The sequence below is a fragment of the Durio zibethinus genome, chromosome 21, assembly GCF_047325235.1.
Source record: "Durio zibethinus cultivar Kanyao isolate XHJ-2024 chromosome 21, ASM4732523v1, whole genome shotgun sequence".
In the NCBI taxonomy this organism is placed as follows: domain Eukaryota; kingdom Viridiplantae; phylum Streptophyta; class Magnoliopsida; order Malvales; family Malvaceae; genus Durio; species Durio zibethinus.
This window is the reverse complement of record NC_143182.1, coordinates 20,034,117-20,054,462: the sequence shown is the minus strand read 5'-3', so window position 1 is coordinate 20,054,462 and position 20,346 is coordinate 20,034,117. Positions and strand designations below refer to the sequence as shown.

General features: G+C 30.3%; 1 protein-coding gene across 1 annotated transcript; it reads left to right on the top strand.

Annotated features, from left to right (window-relative positions):
- The first annotated feature begins 14,619 nt into the window (after positions 1 to 14,619).
- On the top strand, positions 14,620 to 19,015 carry LOC111305749 (mannose-6-phosphate isomerase 1-like). Its single transcript, XM_022903519.2, has 5 exons — positions 14,620 to 15,297; positions 15,773 to 15,940; positions 16,721 to 16,933; positions 17,754 to 18,020; positions 18,518 to 19,015. Exons 1-5 carry the CDS (start codon positions 14,992 to 14,994, stop codon positions 18,830 to 18,832), a joined length of 1,269 nt encoding a protein of 422 aa, XP_022759254.1. The 5' UTR covers positions 14,620 to 14,991; the 3' UTR covers positions 18,833 to 19,015.
- Positions 19,016 to 20,346: the final 1,331 nt, after the last annotated feature.

Below are 20,346 nucleotides of genomic sequence, written 5' to 3'. Positions count from 1 at the left end.
TCCTAGCATCTGTATCCTAAGAAAAGGTATTTGTAGGGGCATTTACATGAAAAGAACATTGTCATTGTCAAATGTATTTGCATCAAGCATTCATATTCTTGCATTTGCATTGACATTTGCATTCATATCGATATTTCCATTAGCATCATTTGATGAGAATAGACATTTGTATAATGATTGCATTTATCAACTTTGATTAGGGAAAAGCCATTTTCAATTTTCAACGTTTTAAAGTTTCAAAGCCTTTGTTTAAGAGGAATCATTTTGAATCAAGATTTTAAAACCTCTGTTTAAGAGGAACCTTATTTAAACAACACCTTTAGAGTCTAAAAAATCTCTGATCATGCAAGAGCCATGTTCAAAAAGATTTTTAAATTTTCAAAGCTTTATTACCTTTGACTGGGAAGACATTCAAAGATTTTAAAATTTCGAAGACCTTCGAGCAAAAGATTTTTAGATTTTTAAAGTTTCATGGCCTTTGATTAGAGGAGCATTCAAAGATTTCATGATTTCTAAGACCTCTAGGCATAATTTCGATTCGCAATGTTATCTCAATCCATTTTTTAATTTCAACTTGCGGCGTTATCCCAATCGATTCTATAAGACCTTCTAGCATGATTACTAAAATCTTTGGGTATAATCTTTAAGACCTCCAAGAATAATTTTGATTCGCGGTATTATCCCGATTAATTCTTTATTTTTGACTTAGAGTGTTGTCCCAATCGATTTTGTAAGACTTCTGGACATGATTTCTAAGACCTTTGGGTATAATCTTTAAGACCTCTGGGCATAATTTCGATTCACGATCTTATCTCGATTGATTCTTTATTTTTTGACTTGCTGTATTGTCCCGATTGATTTTATAAGACCTCTGAGCATGATTTTTAAGACCTCCAGGCATAATCTTTAAGGCCTCTGAGCATAATTTCGATTCGCGGTGTTATCTCAATCGATTCTTTAATTTCAACTTACGATGTTATCTCGATCGATTCTGTAAGACCTTTGGGCATGATTTCTAAGACCTCCAAGCATAATCTTTAAGGCCTCCAGGCATAATCTTTAAGGCCTCCAGGCATAATTTTGATTCGCAGTATTATCTCGATCGATTCTTTAATTTCTACTTATGGTGTTATCCCGGTTGATTCTGTAAAACCTTCAGACATGATTTCTAAGACTTTTAGGCATAATTTCGATTCGTGATGTTATCCAATCGATTCTTTATTTTTCAACTTACGTGTTGTCCTAGTTGATTCTGTAAGACCTCCGAATATGATTTCTAAGATCATAGAGCATAATCTTTAAAACCTTCAAGCATAATTTTGATTCGCAAAGTTATCCCAATTAATTCTTTAATTTTGACTTACGGTATTGTCCTGGTCGATTTTGTAAGACCTCTAGCCATAATTTTGATTCACGGTGTTATTCCAATCGATTCTTTATTTTTTAACTTACGGTGTTGTCCCAGTCGATTCTGTAAAACTTTCGGACATGATTTTTAAGACCTTCAGACATAATTTTTAAGACATTCGGGCATAATTTTGATTTGCTATGTTATCTTGATCGATTCTTTAATTTTGACTTACGGTGTTATCCCGATCGATTTTGTAAGACCTCTGAGCATGATTTCTAAGACCTCCAGGCATAATCTTTAAGACCTCCGGGCATAATTTCGATTTATGGTGTTATCTCGATTGATTCTTTAATTTCAACTTGCAATGTTGTCAAGGTCAATTCTGGAAGACCTTCAGACATAATCTTTAAGACCTCTGGACATAATTTTGATTCGTGATGTTATCCCGAATCTTTAAGACCTTCAGACATAATCTTTAAGACCTCCGGACATAATTTTTGACTTATGGTGTTGTCCCAGTCGATTCTTTACTTCTCGACTCACAGTGTTGTCCCCATCGTTTTCTTACTCCTTGACTCACGGTGTCGTCCCGATCGTTTTCTTTATCACTTGATTTGTGATTCAAAACCAAAAAAAAGAAAACTTGATGTCGTTGTCTTTCCTTATTCCTAATTCTTAGTAATATGCAAAGAGGGGCAGCTGTAGACACCGAATTTTATCCAAGTCTACTAGATTAATTTTTGTTTTCAAGTTTTGTTTATTAATATTTTTGATATTATTATGAAAATATAATAATTAAAAAAATAAAACAAAAAAAAATAGAAATAGCAAAAATAGAAGACTGGGGTGCCAATGGTGCCTTGCACAGCACCATTGGCCACCCACCCCTTTGATCACCCATACCCTGCTAGCATTACCGCCCCTGTCCTGTCCTCTCACCATACTCTGCAAACCCTGTTTCCCCCTGTTTACTAGAGCCAAAGCCTTAGACATTCAGAAGGCTAAAGGGGCTAACCTCTTTAAGGCACCAAACCTCTCCCACTAGACAGACGATCCCTTGATCCCCTAAATCCTCTGTGTTCAACCCTCAAAAACTAAGCACCGATCTCTCTTCTCCCTTTACTCATGCACAAACATCTTCGGAAGCCTCTGCGTTTTACCCAAAGTCGACCCCCATCAAAGCCTTCACACCCAAAAACCTTAGCTCTCACTTACATAAAAAATTCTCAGCTTCCCGCAACGCTTCTAGCCCCAAAACACATTACCCTGACATCACCCAACATCCCAAAATAGTCCCCAGCCCCTATAACCAACCATGAAAAAATTCATAAAAAAAACAAACAAAAAACCTAGTCCTCGCCGATTCGACTAGGAACCCAACGCCAAGCCACCTATAAAAAATAAAAAAATTCATCAATTTTGTTTTTTTTTTTTAAAAAAAAGGAAACCGAAAGCTTTAAGCTTCGATCTACATCGATCGGGGCTATTTCTGGCAAAACAGACATCGAATCTGAAAAAGATCATATTGAAGTGAATATTTGAAAGTTTTTTTATGTTTTTCGACCACCGACGACCACCGACAGCGATCGTCGATAGTGACCCAGGCAACGGTTGACATGACGACACAGATGCCGATGATCGAAAGCCAACAGAGCCCCTGGAGCTCTCTCTAAAGCTCTGAAAATTGTTTTTAGGCAAAAAAGTTAAAATGAGCTAAAAAAAATAGGTTTTATGTAGAAAGCTAAAGCTCAAAATGACGTCATTTTAGGCTAAGAAAGATTTGTGCGTAGACCCGGATCTGACTCAAGATCTGCGTAAATTGACCCAACGATCCGTTTCAGCCAACTTTCAATCGGTCCAGACGAACCGCTAGTGAACCAATTTGAAACAGTCTGAATCGCTGAACCAACCACCGATCGAACCGGCATTGACCGAACCGTTGACCAATCGGTTTAGGTAATTTTTTATTTTTTATTTTTAATTTTTAATTTTTTAATTTTTTATATGTTATTATTTTTGTTATTTTGAGTTTTATTTTTAATGATCATGCATGATAATTTTTTTAAATTTGTTAAAATAAATATTTGATTGTTTTTAATAAGAATAAAATGAAAACAACTAGGATAATAACTAAAAATATATATTAAAAATATTTAAAAAATAATAATAATAATCTAAAAAAATAATAATAAGAATAGAATAATAAATTTTTTTATTTTTCCTACCTAGATGTTGGAGGGAATAAAAAAAATATAATTTCGTTTAGATGTTGGAGAATTATATAAAAAATTTTGAAAAGTAATAATAATAATAATTAACAATAATAACAATAAATTTTCATAAAAAAAATATATGAAAATTTTTAATTAATTTTCAAAAATCATAAAAATCGAAGTTGCTCCGAAAATCTGCCCAGATGTTGGAGATTTTTAGAGATGTTCGTATTTTTTTAATTAAAAAATCTAAACCTTAAAACCTTAATCCTAAAATCAAAAATCAAAACCCTAAACCCTAAAATCTTAAACCCTAAGATCAAAATCTCAAACCCTTCAAACCTTAAAATCAAAACCTCAAACCTTAAAGCCTAAAAACAAAACCCTAAAATTAGGCCTTAAACCCTTAAAACCCTAAAACTAAAACCCCAAACATCAAACCCTAAATCCTTAACCCTTAAATTAAAACTCTAAAATCTCAAACCCTAAAATAAAAAATCCAAAACTCCAAAATTTAAAACCCTAACCTTTAAAACCTCGACCTAAGCTTTAACCAAGACCATCCCAAAATCCTAAGGACATGTATAAAAATCTCAGAATAATTTATTCATGAATGTCGCCTAGACGATGGGGTATTTAAGAAACTTTATTTCATTAAGTTTTCATGCTAGTCCTTAATTCGCTTTAACAATAAAATGATATACTTTCATAAAAATAAGGTACTAATAACATGGGATCTTAAATATAAATGGTCGCACCTAAGCTCTGCCTAGATGTTGAAGAGTCAAGGTGGTCTCATTATATTTAAGAATCCATTTTTAAATTACATTTCATTATCTTGCATAATATACATTAGCATGCTCGCATCATTATATAATTGTTGGCACTCATTTTGTATTTCTTTATCTTTAATTTTTACTTGCTATATAATAATACTATCATTTACTTATTCACACAAAATGTTTTTTATTTACTTACTTTTAAAATTGTGATATAATAAAATAAAAACAAAAATAATATTTCGAAAGAAATAATTCTCGGTACTTTGCCTAGATGTTGGAGAGTCACCAACAATTATCTTCTACAAAGAGTGTTATGTTTATTTTAAGGAGTATTCTATTAAATCTTAAGTAAAAAAAGTTATTTTAAATTCTACGTAGATGTTGGAGAATTTTAAGATAATTTTTTAACTTAAAGATTTTCTCAATATTTTTAAATAAAGAGTTTTAACAAAAACTTATTTTTAAATAAAGGGGATTATTATTAAATTTCAAATCAAAACCATTTCATCCAACATCGAAAATAACGCATAATTAAATGTTACCAATTTATAGGCATTGTGGGGGTGCTAATCTTTCCCCACATGTAACTGACTCTCGGACCCAACCTGATTTTCGTAAATTGAAATTTATCTTTTTTATAAACTTTAAACCTGTTTTTATAGTTTTATTAAAAAGATAAACTTTTGGATGGCCAATCACACCCTAAAAAAGATTAGTGGTGACTCATTCTATTTTCATTGATTTTAAAATTCTTTTAGTCAGTCAGTCTCACAATCATTATGACATCGAGTATTATACGAGTGACGTACAAGTAGGCTTGAATTTGTTAACGGTCGAGCTATCCTTGAACCTTGAATACCATATCTCAGAATTAGCAAGTTTATATGACTATCTCATGAAAACTTAAGATGGTTATTTTGTTAAATGTAATGAATGAAAATGCATGCATGCAAAAGTATTTGCCTTAAAACAGTGTTCAACCAAAAGATTTCATTTATTTCAAAGAACTTTGTTTACATAGAATTTATCATCCTAGAATTATAACCATAGAATCGCTTGATCTACTCATACTGATCTCTCACTTCCTTAATGAAGTTTAGCAAACGCTGTTCATGTTTCCCTACTAGGGCCACCACTTGTTTCAGTACTTCTGCCTCTTCAACCATTTCTTCTGCCTTACATACCCTTTTACAAATTTGGGTTGTTAAGTGCTCGATATACCTCTATCTCTTTAGGTTTTCCCTTTTACCACACCATACTTGCTATAATAATTCTCCATGTTCTCTAACCAATACATCAATATAATTTTATTGTTCATTTAACCTTTGTCTCAACCTACTTAAATAACTATTCAACATGTTTTTTTTTTGTCTGCACCTAGATACGTTTTTTCTTCAATTCAACATATTCTTGCTTCAATCGCTTATTCTCATTAGTCAGCTCAATAATTATTATCTCTTTGGCTTTCACCTTCACATACAATCTCTTATATTCCTGGTGTAGCTCCACTAGGTTTTTAACAACTGTATCTTGTTCTCTAGCAATCTTGTAAACTTTAACTTTATGTTTTTTAGCTTTATCTTTTCATTAATCCTTCTCCTCTTAAAGTTTCTGGATTTTTTACTTTAGCTTATCTTTTTCGATTTCAAACTCTTTTTTCACAAGCTCTAATTCTGATGGTATTTCTTCAAGTTTTTTTCTTGTTGGTTGTTAAAACTTTCATGAGTGAATACAACTTCTCTTCCTCATCTTATTCTCTAGACCAAGTACTCAAGAATGACTTAATCAGTAAAAAGTCCAAGACTAACCCTATGGGGGGTTTTTTCATACTTTAATTACATCATTCATCTTCTGAAATGCTTTTGATTCACTGTAAGAAAAATTTTACTGATAAAGTTTATGTGTCATAGGAATGAATTGTTCCGCCTCAAACTGTCTTTTCACTAAAAATGGTGCATAACTTGTTACCTCTCATAAACCCGAAAATGAAACCACGGTCTTATCTCTACACTAATATAGCATGGGTTCATGATTCATCTATAGGACCAATCATCTCACTTCAGTGATTGTTAGTTTTTGTAAGAAAGCTATCCACTCTTTTTTAGACTTTTGTTCTAGCCACTCACTTTTATAGAATTCTTTAATTAAAGCTCGATTGTAGAAATAAAGCTTTGATAATGCACTTCTTTTACATTCAAAGTGGCTTTTCATCCATAGATACAATAGTTGTATACAACCTATGAAACACCTTTTATTCTGGCAATAGTAACTCAACGATTTAATAGTTTCTACTAATATTACTGTTGAAAGATTGTAGCTATTTACCACACTTTCAAAGAAGTCAACCACTGCTATCTCAATATAACCCAAAACTTTTGAAAAAATCACCATTCTGTACATGGCTAAGGCAAACACATCTAACCCTTACTCTTCATTGACATTTTTGAACTAAGAAATCATGAAAGAACTTTCAAGGTAAGCAAACTTGTTCTTATTTTTTCTTTATATGAAAATCCATGATCTTCTTGTTTATGCCTATAAGATGGGTCAGATTCTTACGAAATCTTAATTTATGTTTTTTAACGTATATTTTATTAAGAGCCTTGAGGTGCAGTCCCAACAGAGTAGAATATTCTTTAATGGTATGTGTCATATCAACTTTATTGAAGATGAAACACTTCTATGAAAGATCTCAAAATTACACCGTAGCCCTAATTAGTTGATTCTCCACATTCATTGTAAGAAGGTGTGCTATATGTCTATGTATCTAGCAAAAATTCTCTCATTTTGATGGACTCATCTTCTTTTATATATCAACCAAGTCTTATAGATTATTTTGTTTGAGAATGATGGATGTTTTTTGAGACAAGGTAGAAACATGGCCAACTGGTAGACAATTCTCCTCTTTTTGTTAGATTTTTTCAGACTAAACCTTTACCTCATGTGGTGACTAGCAAAGAGCCAATACCGATAAAATGCAGACAAGTCATTTTGTGGAATCCATGAAAAAACTCTTTGTTGAAAATTATCTTTTCAGGCAAATATTCTTTATGCAACTTCATGATATGAGTATGAATCATGCAAAAAGAATAAGAAAGAAGATTAGTACACTGGATAAGAAAGAGAAATATAAATAAATAAATTAAAACATCATACATAATAAAAGAATGAATCATAAGCTTTTGGTCAATTTAAAGGGTAGGATATGGCTCTATCTGTAGGTTAGGCACTTTCAAGGTTTATTATATATGGTTTAAAGGTTAAAAATTTAGAGGTTCCCAAATTGCTCCTTACATCATTGTCCATCACAGACTAGTAAGGCACCCCAATCCTTACCTATTACAGGTTACAAACGAAAAAAGATTTAATTTGAGTGGGAGTATTTCACTAGCCACTGCGGAGGCATTGAAACTTCGAAAAAGCATAGGTACTTTACTTCCTCCTAGAGGGACGGAGCTCGGCTATATAGCTCATGTTATACACATGCATATGAATGACATAGTTAGCAAAGTAAATGAATAAAAAACCTTTACAAAAAATCTAATTTTATTAGGCTTTTGGATAACACAAATTTATTTGCTAGCTTGACTTTCGGCTTGTCCCTAGTGGAGTTGCCTAACTGTTATAATGTATAGGTTAGTGAACCTGTCACTAGACATTGACTTAAGGAGTCGCCACCAATCTTTTTTATTTAGGTACAATTGGTCACCTAATTGAATTTATCTTTTTTTAAAGAGAAATCTTAAGTTTAACTTAAGTATCTTTAAAAAGTAGATTCAATGTCTGTGAAACTAGAACTAGGTCCGGGAGTACAGTTACGTGTGAGAAAGGTTATAGTGCCCCACAATACCTATCGAAAAATGGTACTAGCTCGATTTCATGTTATCCATTAAGCCTTAAAAATTTTATCAAGTAATTAATTATTAAAAATTATTCATAATTGACTCCAATACTTTGGTAGAAAATTAAAAAAAATTCTCTCACCTCAAGAGTATACAAGAAAACTATTGTTTCTTTTATAGAGGCTTCGTTGTTGAATTATTTAACATTAAAAAAATTTCAAGAAAGGAAAAAAATAATGCTTTAACCTTTGATAGGGATCTCTTTCATTATTTTATTTTATTTTATTTAAAAAATTCATGCCTTTATACAAGAAAAATTGATATTTTCAACTTTTTCTTAAGGCATTTTGAAATTTTTATTTTCAAGAAAAATTGATACTTTTAACTTTTCCTCCAAAAATGCTTTTTGCAATTTTTATTTTCAAGAAAAATTGATACTTTCAACTTTTCCTCAAAAATACTTTTTCGAAATTTTTATTTTTAATGAAAATTGATATTTTCAACTTTTCCTCAAAAATATTTTTTTTCAAAATTTTTATTTTCAAGGAAAGTTGATACTTTTAACTTTTCCTCAAAAATATATTTTTTTAATTTTTATTTTCAAGGAAACTTGATACTTTCAACTTTTCCTAAAAAATAACTTTTTTGAAATTTTTATTTTCAAGAAAATTTGATACTTTCAACTTTTTCTCAAAAATACTTTTCAAAATTTTTATTTTCAAGAAAATTTGATATTTTCAAATTTTCCTCAAAAATACCTTTTTTTACCTTTTTTTAAAATTTTTATTTCAAGGAAAGTTAATACTTTTAACTTTTCCTAAAAAATGCTTTTTTTTATTTTTATTTTCAAGAAAATTTGATATTTTCAACTTTTCCTCAAAAATACTTTTTTTGAAATTTTTATTTAAAAAAAATTGATACTTTCAACTTTTCTTATCAACATTGTAAAATTTTCATTTCCAAGATAAATTGATATTTTCAAATTTTCCTAAAAATGTTTTTTTTTTTCATTTTTAGAAATTATTGGAAAATTAAAGAATTTTTAATTAAATAAATGATTTCAATTTAATCAATAAATAAATAAGCAAAAAATAAATAAACAAATAAATAATAAATAGGTAAATAGAAATAAAAACCTTAGCTCGGCTCAGCTGGACTTGAACAGAATGCAACTTCAGAGATAAAGATGGCAAGAGCAGCTCGATTCAATAGCTCATCAGCAACTAAGTGAAGTAGGTAAATGGGTCGAGGTGCTGTAAGTCGAGTCGGACTAAAGAAAAACACGCGGATCCTACTTAACTCAAAATGGCATCATTTTTAGGCAGTGTAAAAGGCCTAAAATCTTTTTTTTTCTCAAATCACTTTTTTTTCTCTCTCTACTCTTTTGTTTCTCACTCTATGCGATTTTTTATTACCATTTTTTGTCAAAAGTTATAAAAAAAACTAGTCAATTTTTGGGTTTTATCACTAAAAATTGAATTTTTCGTCAAAAAGTCACCGAAAAACTTGAATTTTCTATTGGGATATGGTTCACATATGAGTAAAGAATCTCACATCATTAGAAAATCTGAATAAGATATCCTATATATATATGAAAGATCCAAGAACCTAATAACTTAAACTTTTGAGCTCAAATGGTGTCCAACATTTATGTATGGGTTCTCTGGTGTGCTCCCATGGGCTCTAAGTATGATTTATCTCTCCAACAAGTGGTATCAGAGCCAAAAGTCACGGGTTCAAGTCTCAGTAGTGTTACTGGAGGGGAGATTATTGGCATATCAAAGGTTGGTTGCGTTTATCAATTTCATATACTTAAACACCGATATTAAAAGAAATTATTGATAGATTGGAGGTTAGTCTCATCCATTAACTTCATGTGCTTGAATGCTGGTATTAAAAGATTCAACTTGAATGTAGCGAGTATATGATAATATGCAGAAGTGAAACACCTAAGTGGATAATGTGTTGAGTCAACTTGAAGTGTAAGCTTGATGGAGCACTGAGACAACCTAGGCACCCAGGTTGAGTGCTATGCCTTGGCCCAAAAGCACACTAGAGTTGTAAGGTTACCTAGCCCAAAAGAGGTGTTAATAAGGACTTACTTGCATGAGAGAGTTGAGGTGAAACTTGATTAAAACTCACAAGTGAACGGGGGAGATTGTTGGGATATGGTTCACATGTGAGTAAAGAATCTCACATCATTAGAAAATTTAAATGAGATATCTTATATATGCATGAAGGACCCAAGAACCTAATAACTTGAACTTTTGGGCCCAAGTGGTGTCTAATATGTATGTATGAGCTCTTTGGTATGCTCCTATAGGCTCCGAGTATGGTTTATCTCCCCAACATTTTTGTCAAAAAATTTAACCTAATTCTAGAATTTCCAAAAAATTCCCATAATATACAAAAAAAAAATCCCTAAAAAAACTAATCCTCCAATCTAAGCCATGAATTTCCCAAACACTTCCTACTAAAAGCTAAAGCTTCTCCAAAAAAATTTTTAATTCTGATTACTCCCTTTTATCCCTATCTCTGTCTGTCCATGTTCTTGTAATGGCTAGGGTTTATATAGGGTTAGTTCGAGATTGAAGCTTACTAAAAAATGAGTGTCTACCGTGAGTTGAAAATTTTATAGCATGTATTTCTAGTAATCTTTTATTAATCACATTTTCAAATGAAATTATCTTTTTTTCACTTTGTTGTTAGCACTTAATTATCAACAATAATTTTGTTCCTTAATTATCTTTATATGTTATATATGAGTTTGATACAATTTATAATTGATTGATTTCATCATTATATTGTGGAATATTTTCTTTTATATATTTAATTTTGCCAATGTTGTATTGTAAATAAAAAAGATAATAATACTATTATTATATTGACCTTACTGACACAGGTTTTTGACCATGTCTATGCCAATATATATATATATATATATATATAAGAAATGTGCAAAAAATTTTCTTATATTTGTGTTTGATTATGTTAAGAATGTAAACACCAATTGGTAGTAGATAACGATGTCTTAATAGTTTTTAAAAAATATTAATTCTAAAATATCATATGGATTTTAAAAGAATATGTTTTGAAGAGTTATGAATTCAAAACTTTCAGATCTTTTTGCAAAATTTATTGTCATGTAATTTTTTAAAAATAATTATCAAAGTTGAATTTATTTGAAAAAAAAGTCAGTTTGAGACAAATATATTAGGGATGATGAAGTAATAACGTTTTTGTAATATATCCAAGTTGGATTCAAGCCAACTTGTGTAATTTAATTTTCAATGTTGTATGTCCTTTCTAAGAAAAATATTGGTGGTTATCAACTTTTATAATTATTTATAAATGGTGGTTTTGCATTGGGTTTGGATAGGTTCATGCGGGTAATTTTTTCTTCAACCAAATAATTTTTTTTTAAAGTTACACTCATAATCAAGTATTATATTTATATAATCAACTATTACATCATTGAATAATCAATTAATAAATTTTAATTTAATTAAACAACTAAATTCATACAGTAAAATTTGAACTTAAGACCTTAAGGTTTTAGGACATTCTCTTTATCATTAAATTAGGGTCTCATTTGCTTCTTCAGCCAAATAATTAAATATAAAAAATAGGAAGTTAGAAGTGGATAATTAGGAAATTAAAAAAGAATTAAATGAAGTTTCACATTACATGTGAATGTGATGCAACATTAGAAAATAATAAATAAATAAACTAATGTCATGATCAGAGAAGCTAGGCTATTATATTCTTACTATCAAAGCATGCATTGGTGTATATTACTCATGTAGCTCATCAATGGTTCATCTCTCTAACAAGTAGTGTAAAAGTCTGATTCATTTCCATTCATTAAGACAAGAAAAAGTTATATGATTCTAGATGATTGATGTCTATAAATGGTGTAATTCTCCATGTTGCTTGTTTTGTGATACATGACACTTTTGAGTAGTGCAATAGCTTTATCTTGAGAGAAAACATTCATTATTATTAATTTTTTATAAAGGAAATTACAATACGAAGATAGAGAAAGAAATTAAAATTATTAAATATTATTTTTTAAAAATATTTGTTTAAATCTAATCTCCTTTAAAACGGAATATACCCATTCTATTTGGCTTAAGAATTATCCCAAGTTTCCTACCTGCCATAGCCATTCTTTTCCTAAACAACAAACGCAGCATTTATTTTTTAATACCTCAAATTAATATTATAAACCCTTATTATTTATTATTTTTTAAATTTATTAAGTAATTTAATTAACTGAAAAAAGAAAACTTCGAACAACAAAAAAAAAAGGCACATTGGATCTTGCCGCTGGACAACGTGGAAATTCCTTTACTTCACGTGCGCCTCAATTTTTTCCCCACTTTTTTTCACCTAAATTTTCCTTTTTCTTTAACCCACACTTTTTTGAAGTCCAACCATTATTGAACGAAAGTCTAACTGCCACGTAAAGCATTTATCCTGCCACGTGGAATAATTGGCAGTTAATTCAGTATCATAGTAAAAAAATTAATTATAATTCTATTTTTCAGGAGTGGACCACATGGCAAGTGGGTCCCAACCAAAGTCATGAAATGACAGAAATAAAAAAAACTAATCGACGAACACAGAATCTCCACCGACACGTAATTGATTATAACGATGTCTATCCGTTGGTGACCTTGTCAACGCCTTTTTCCTTTCCGATTTTGCAGGTTCGAGAATTTCAATGCCTTTCCCTTCTCTGTCGATATTTTCTTCGATTTTATCAAAATCTCTCGCGAGAATAAATGCCGGTTTTAATTAAACTTTTATTAAATATTGATTTTTCTTTTTTCTTTTGTTTATTTTTTTAATTTCTCGAGGATGGTTTGGGTCATCCCTTGTAGTTTTCACAACCAATGGTTGGGGACATGTAGCAGACAATCTTAACTAGAAAAGTTCGTAAGGTGATAATAATAATCTTAATATTAATTTTTATAGTAATTATTATTATTTTAAATAAAAAATATATAACTTCTTATTGTAATTGAGTTTGAGTTCTTGAACAATATATATATATATATATTAATAAATTTGATAATTAAAAATATGATATAATAATATGGTATAAACATAATATAAAAAATAAATGTAACATAATTAAAATTTTAACAAAAATTATCATGAATTTAATAAAATTGATAAATACATTTTGTATTTTTTGTACCGATATAAATTATGATATTTAATTTTTATGTAAAAAAATATAAACACATGAATTACTAATATTTTATATAACATGAATATACAAATAACTAGATTTATTTATTAAGAATTGGTACTTGAATCAAATTTTAAAAATAATATCCTCGTTATATTCAAGAATTTTTAATACTTTGATACGACAAAATTTCATTAGATAGTTTAATGATGAAAATTGTTAAATTATGATAGATCAATTTATTTATGAATACAATGTTTAAAATGAAGTATATAATTTTTTTTGTCACATCAAAAGGGTGAATAATTTTTTGAAAATTATAAAAATTTAGGCTTATTAGTGTTCCATTAAAAACATACTTTGATTATAAAACAAATGAGGTAAAAAAATTTATTAAGATGAAATTATTTCTCTTAATTGTTAAAGCACATTTTCGTTACTTTTATGATTTGGGTGAATTTTCTTAGTTGTAATTCGTGATTACAATAGATAAGTCAAACTAAATCTTAACATGCCATAAGTTAAAGATTCTAGTTACAACTAAAAAATTTGGTGGACATATCAAAGAAATCTTTGAATATTAAAAAAAATCTTTAAATTTTTTTTTTTGGATTAATGCTATGAATGATCCTTTAATTATAAAAAAATATTTAATGTGGTATCTAAATTTAAAAATTTTTTAATGTGATATATGAATAATAAATTTATTAACTAATATGATACTCAACTTTAATATGATTAATTTCAAATAATGATATATGATGTACAAACAACTTTTAAAATATTATATTAGTTAATAAATTTATAATTTAGCTACCACATTAAAATTCAAGTATTATATTAAAATTTTACTATAATTCAAGTACCATTCATTACATTAACTATTTATTTTTAAATAAATTTTTATACTTATATTATATCTAAAAAAAACTCTTATCTTTTTATTTATATCTAAATAAATCTTTATTTTAAATAAAAAATTAATTTATATTAAAGACTTATTAGAGTATAAATTTGAATATAAATTAAAAATAAATAATTTATTCTAAAAGTTATGCAATACAAATTAAAATTTAAAATCTCATTTTAAAAAGTCAATGAGAGTTGACTTTTTTTATTCTTTTAGTCAAGAAACAAACAACTAGTTGCAGCTCAGGTTTTCTCATTTGTAACCCACAAATAAAGAAAAATTATAACTGGAGTAAAAATTAGGAAAATAAAACAACTTGGCATTGATCATATTTACTTTATTTTAAGTATTTAAAATGAGAACCAAAGATTGGCCCAAAGAAAAGGGAACTGGGAACGTGAAAAAAGAGGGCATGGAAATTTCGTGCAGAAATGGGAGGATTAGATGAGAACGAAAGAAACTGCAAACAAAGCAAAGCAGAGTCATAGTTAAAGACCCCACCTTCTTTTCTTCGAATCTCTCTCTCTTTTCCAACTTGTTTCCCTCTCTATTGTTGCCCTTTCAAACTCTTCAAATAACAGCAAACAATGCCCATTGCCTTCCTTCTCATCTTTCTCCACTAGTCTTTTTCTTTTTTTTTTTTGACATAAAAATTTGTTTTTTTTGTCTATTTTTCTTTTTCCCATTTCAATAATGGCAAAAGCTAATGCTGATAAGTTGAGGCGGTTAAGAGCTTGGGTGCAAAACTACGATTGGGGAAGATGTGGGGCGGAGGCACAGGTGGCGAGGCTCTTGGCTTTGAATTCTGGGGTTGAGGTTGAGCCTGACAGGCCTTATGCTGAGTTTTGGATGGGAACCCACGACTCAGGACCAAGTTTTTTGGCCGATGGAGAAGAAGGAGGAAATTTGGGTTTAAAGGAGTGGATTGGGCAGAATCCAAATGTGCTTGGTCATAAGGTTTTGGAAAAGTGGGGGTCTGATCTTCCCTTTTTGTTCAAGGTTTGTTCCTGTTTTTTTTACTTGGATTTGTGCACTTTCTTTCTCTTTCTTTTTATTACTGGAAAATTGAATTTCGATTATTGAGTTGGTGGGTTTTCTCTTTAAAGGTTTTGTCTTTTGTGTTTTAATGGAAATTGAATTTTCGCCATTCATATAAAAAGTTCCTTTTTTTTTTTACCATTATTTTGGTTTTAAGTTGGATGTAACTGAATTTTGATTCGTTATGGTGTTCTTGGTTTTTTTTTTTTTTTTTTTTTTGGTATCTATAAGTTTAAAATTTGATTTTTGGGTGGTTTTGATTTCAATTTAAATTTAAACAACTGGATATTGGAATGGTTCTTGGGTAGTTCATGCCAGAGAATTAGGCTTGAGAGTGGAAAATGGATATCAGCATAACATTAACTAAAATATTAGCAAGTTTGTCTGTAAATTGTCTAATTTGGTTCAGTGGTTATGCCAATATGTTGTAATATAGGTACTTTCAGTGGCAAAAGCCCTGTCAATACAGGCGCATCCGGATAAAGAATTGGCAAAAGAATTGCATAAGTTGCAGCCAAATCTCTATAAGGATGGTAATCACAAACCTGAGATGGCTTTGGCAATAACTGAGTTCAGGGCGCTTTGTGGGTTCATTTCTCTTGAGGTACTACATGAATCATGCTCAATTTTTACTGCAACTTTTAGTTCTTATAATATTGCTCTCCTGCTGATTGTCTTTATGTTTCATAAAATTCTCTTAGTAGGGATACATGATAGTCATTGGTAATTACCTTTTGCAACTAAATGTATCATCTATGCTCTTTGAAGTTGTAATCATGCTGAATAACTATTGGGGAAATGATATGGATGACTAAGATAATTGATTTTAACTTTTCATGAAAGTTAAATCCCTTGTTTCTGGCCTGACTTGTTTTGGCCTCTAAGTTTTGGCCTAAATGGCAGGGTTATAAGTATTATACTTGCTCTCATTTTGGTAAAATTTAATGTCATTGCATCAGGATGTTCTCATGTCTATTGATATTAGAGGGATTTATTAATATTTTAAAGCTTAATTTTTATATATATGAGCTACTTATTATAATGCTCCAGGAAAGTTATCAGGTCATCATATTTTAGAAAAGTTTGATACCTATCAAGCAATTCCATAGTGCTTCTGCATGTTGGGGAAAAAATTTTTTAAATGTGAAAAAATATCAATCTTCATGTGTTTCCTCAAACCTTTTTTTTCTTCTGCTTATATTCAATTATTTCCAAATTATGTCTGAAATAACTTGAGATTGCAGGTACTATTTATGTGCTTTTTCCAAAACTTACATGTTATTTGGTTTAGCTGAACTATGCAACTTGTCTGTTTATTTAACATTTTCTGGTGCTTATCTCAACTATAGTTATTATTCAAAGGAAGTATCTATCTTATTTGCAGGAGCTTAAGGGTGTGCTTGAAGATGTTCCTGAGATTGTAGAATTGGTTGGCACTGCATCAGCAAACCAAGTCTTAGATATTGATGAGCGAGATGGGGCAGAGAAAGTAAAATCTGCTCTGCGGTCAGTTTTTACCCAACTAATGTCAGCTACCAAGGAGATGACAACTGAAGCAATATCAAAACTGAAAAATCGGCTGCACATGGAAAGTCAGGTCAGCAGAAATTTCATCAGTATAGAATTTTTTTCCTTACCGTGTAGAGTCATAAAACTAAGAAAGGAATCAAGGGTCATGACTTAATTATGTTCTTTAGAAACATGACCTGGACAGGGAACATTCATGAGGTCCTTTCTTTTAGTGTTCCTTCATAAAATGGCTGTCCTGAACACCTGAAAACAAGTTCTGTATTAGTCTGTTTTAGACTTCTGCCAGCATATGGCAAAATGGATCCTAACCAAATCTTTATTTATTTAAAGAAAAACCTCTAACTGTATGAAGAAAATTTTGATTTTGACAGTAACAAACTGATTTTCCTTCTAGGCTTTGATTTTGGGGATCTTCTGCTATTTACCACTCTAATGCATAAATGTCACTTGAATAATACCTGGGTGTATTGACATGAAAAAGTTCATCTAATTAAGTTTTCCTGATGGTCAAAATCCTACCACATTGCTTATTCAAGCAGCTAAGTTGTGAGCTTAAACCGGTATATTCAGCTTATTTTGCATAGCTCTATGTTGATTATGTATAGTGAAATCAACCAGGTAGAAAGCTATATTATAAAGTTGGCTGCAAAGGGTGCATGGTAGATTTTTTTCCCTTGTTGGCCAGGCATATAAGATTTTTCTAATAATCAATTAATTTATTTTTATAGTACTACTAGCTTTGCTAGATATTGTTCTCTTTCTCTTTCCAGATTGTAAAGTTGTTAAATAGTAGCTGCTCTGTATAGTTTTTCTTCCCTTTTTTTCTCTCCTGCTTATATCATTGATCTTTGCTTGATATTACTCTTCATTTCTTTTTCTTGCATCAGTTGAGGTGTCTAACTGAGAAGGAAAAGTTGGTGTTGCACTTGCAAAAGCAATACCCAGGTGACATAGGTGTCATATCTGCCTTCTTTTTCAATTATGTGAAACTTAGTCCTGGTGAAGCATTGTATCTTGGGGCAAATGAGCCCCATGCATACTTGAGTGGTGAATGCATTGAATGCATGGCAACGTCAGACAATGTTGTCCGGGCTGGTCTTACTCCCAAGCATTGTGATATCCAAACTCTTTGTTCCATGCTCTCATATAAGCAGGTACAAGTATTTAATAAGGTTTTGAACATTTTATATTTGAGAGTAAATAATTCATAACGCTGATCTTTGATGATAGGATGCCACTGCGAAGTGCTTTATTTCTACATGACTCGATTAGCAACATTTGTTTATCTTTTCTGATGGGGCTGTTTTGATTGATAACATCAAGTAAAAATTTATGCACGTGCTTGGATTTAGAAAAGACATTTCGCTTGACGAACAATTACCCATTTTGATAGAAGAGGCTTTGGTCTAATTGTTTTGCTTCACGTATTTTCCCGCATAATCAGCTTGACTCAAGATATTAATTTTCCCTGGAAATCATGTTAACTTTAATACTCCGGTGATACTTTGAAGTTGACATTCTGTTTGCGGGGCTGTAGAATCATGCCTTATGCAGAGGTGGCTATTGTGGATTGATTAGTGACTTAGTATTTGTTCTATGAACTCAAAGGTAACGGAAGTTCAAATTCTGATTTTTGTTGTTTCTGTTCCAGGGCTATCCTGAAATCCTGAAAGGATTTCCATTGAGTCCGTACATAACAAGGTATCTCCCACCCTTCGACGAGTTTGAGGTTGATCATTGCATTCTTCCAAAAGGAGCATCAACAGTTTTTCCAGCCATCCCTGGCCCTTCTATTTTCCTTGCCTTTGTCGGGGAGGGAACATTGCATAGTGGATCAAGGGAAGATATAGTTGCCGAAGGAGATGCGCTCTTTGCGCCAGCCAACATCGAGATTACAATTACTACTACATCTGAGCTGCAGCTATACAGGGCAGGGGTGAACAGCAGGTTCTTCCATGCCTTGTGAATTCAGAGCAGAGCTCCAGCCATCATCACAGCCTTAGGGAGTAAATAGTTTATTAATTATTTATTTTTGCACGTATCTATGCTATCTTTTGTTGCCATTTATAGCTATCCATTCTTGCACTACAGTGTAATTTTTGGATTTGCAAATATATAGTAAAAGTTAATACCATTCATGTATTGTCTATCCCAAATATAAATAAATAATTGAGTTCATTTCAAACAACAAGCTGGTTTCCCAGTTTTTCTGTGCAAGAAAATCTAATTTCCCAGAAACCAATCACCCTGAAATCATGGTTCATTTCCCCATGGACTGGTGGAATATCCATGTTCCCACCACCTTTCATTTTTTATTTTCTTTGTTTGGATAAATATTAATAAAGAAAAGAAAAGGAAAGAAAAAGAAAGGAAAAGAAAGTTTTTTTTTTAAAAAAAAAAGAATATATGTAACTCTTGTTTGGATAATTAAAATTAATAAAAAAAAAATTTAACAATTATTGTTTAGATAAAGAGTGAAAAAGAGAGGAAATAATTCATTATAATAAGTTTTTTCAATTATAATCTTTCATTGCCTATAATTTTAGAGCATTTTTGGATTATGATATATTTGTTATATTGTCTGACCTCATAATTATTGTTATATCAATGATTTTTAATAAAGTAAAATAAGAAGATATTTTACAAATATACATTGATGAATTTTGAGTTAATCTAACATTTCATAAACTCAAGAAATATATCTATTTATATTCAACCATTCTTCAAAATCAAATTACCAAAAAATTATAAAAAAATTTTATATTGAAAGATATATATGAAACTTACTTGAAAAAAAAGATGACTTTGAAAAAATTACATGATAATTATAATCTGCTTAAGTTTTTTTTTATTAAGTTTTTAGTATTAATAAAAAGATAAACATAATAGCCTTTTTATAAAAAAAGATTTTTCAACTTTCCTTTCTCTAACTTTTCCTCTAAATTGGGATATTAAAAAATTTAAGCTTATAAAAAAACTTAAATGTTATTTGATTTCCACCTCTTTTTCTTTCTTTAAATTAAATATTTATCCAAACAAAAAAATATGAATTTTATTTCCTTTACTTTCCTTTTCTTCCTCTCCTCTCAATCCAAACACACTCCAAACACACCGTAAATGATGGGTGGTGGTTGCTGCAAATGGAATATACCTTTTTTAAATCTCCTTATAATGTCAGCAGCAACAGAGTAATGTGACTTTGCGGCAACATGCAATCCCCTACCCTCCACAATTTGTTGAAATCTTTGATGTATAATTGAAAACTTCATTTTTCTTTTTTTTTTTTTTGGGAGGGTTGAATGATCATAAACTACTTGAAAGTTGAATTTTGTGCTGATTTAATTCCCTTAATCCATATTTTTCCATTCAATTTAATGAATAAAAGGAACTTATAACATATTACACTAACCCATCTAGTTTTATAATTTCAGTTGAATGATAAAAAATCAGAGGCAACCATCGGTTATATTTTCAGCTACC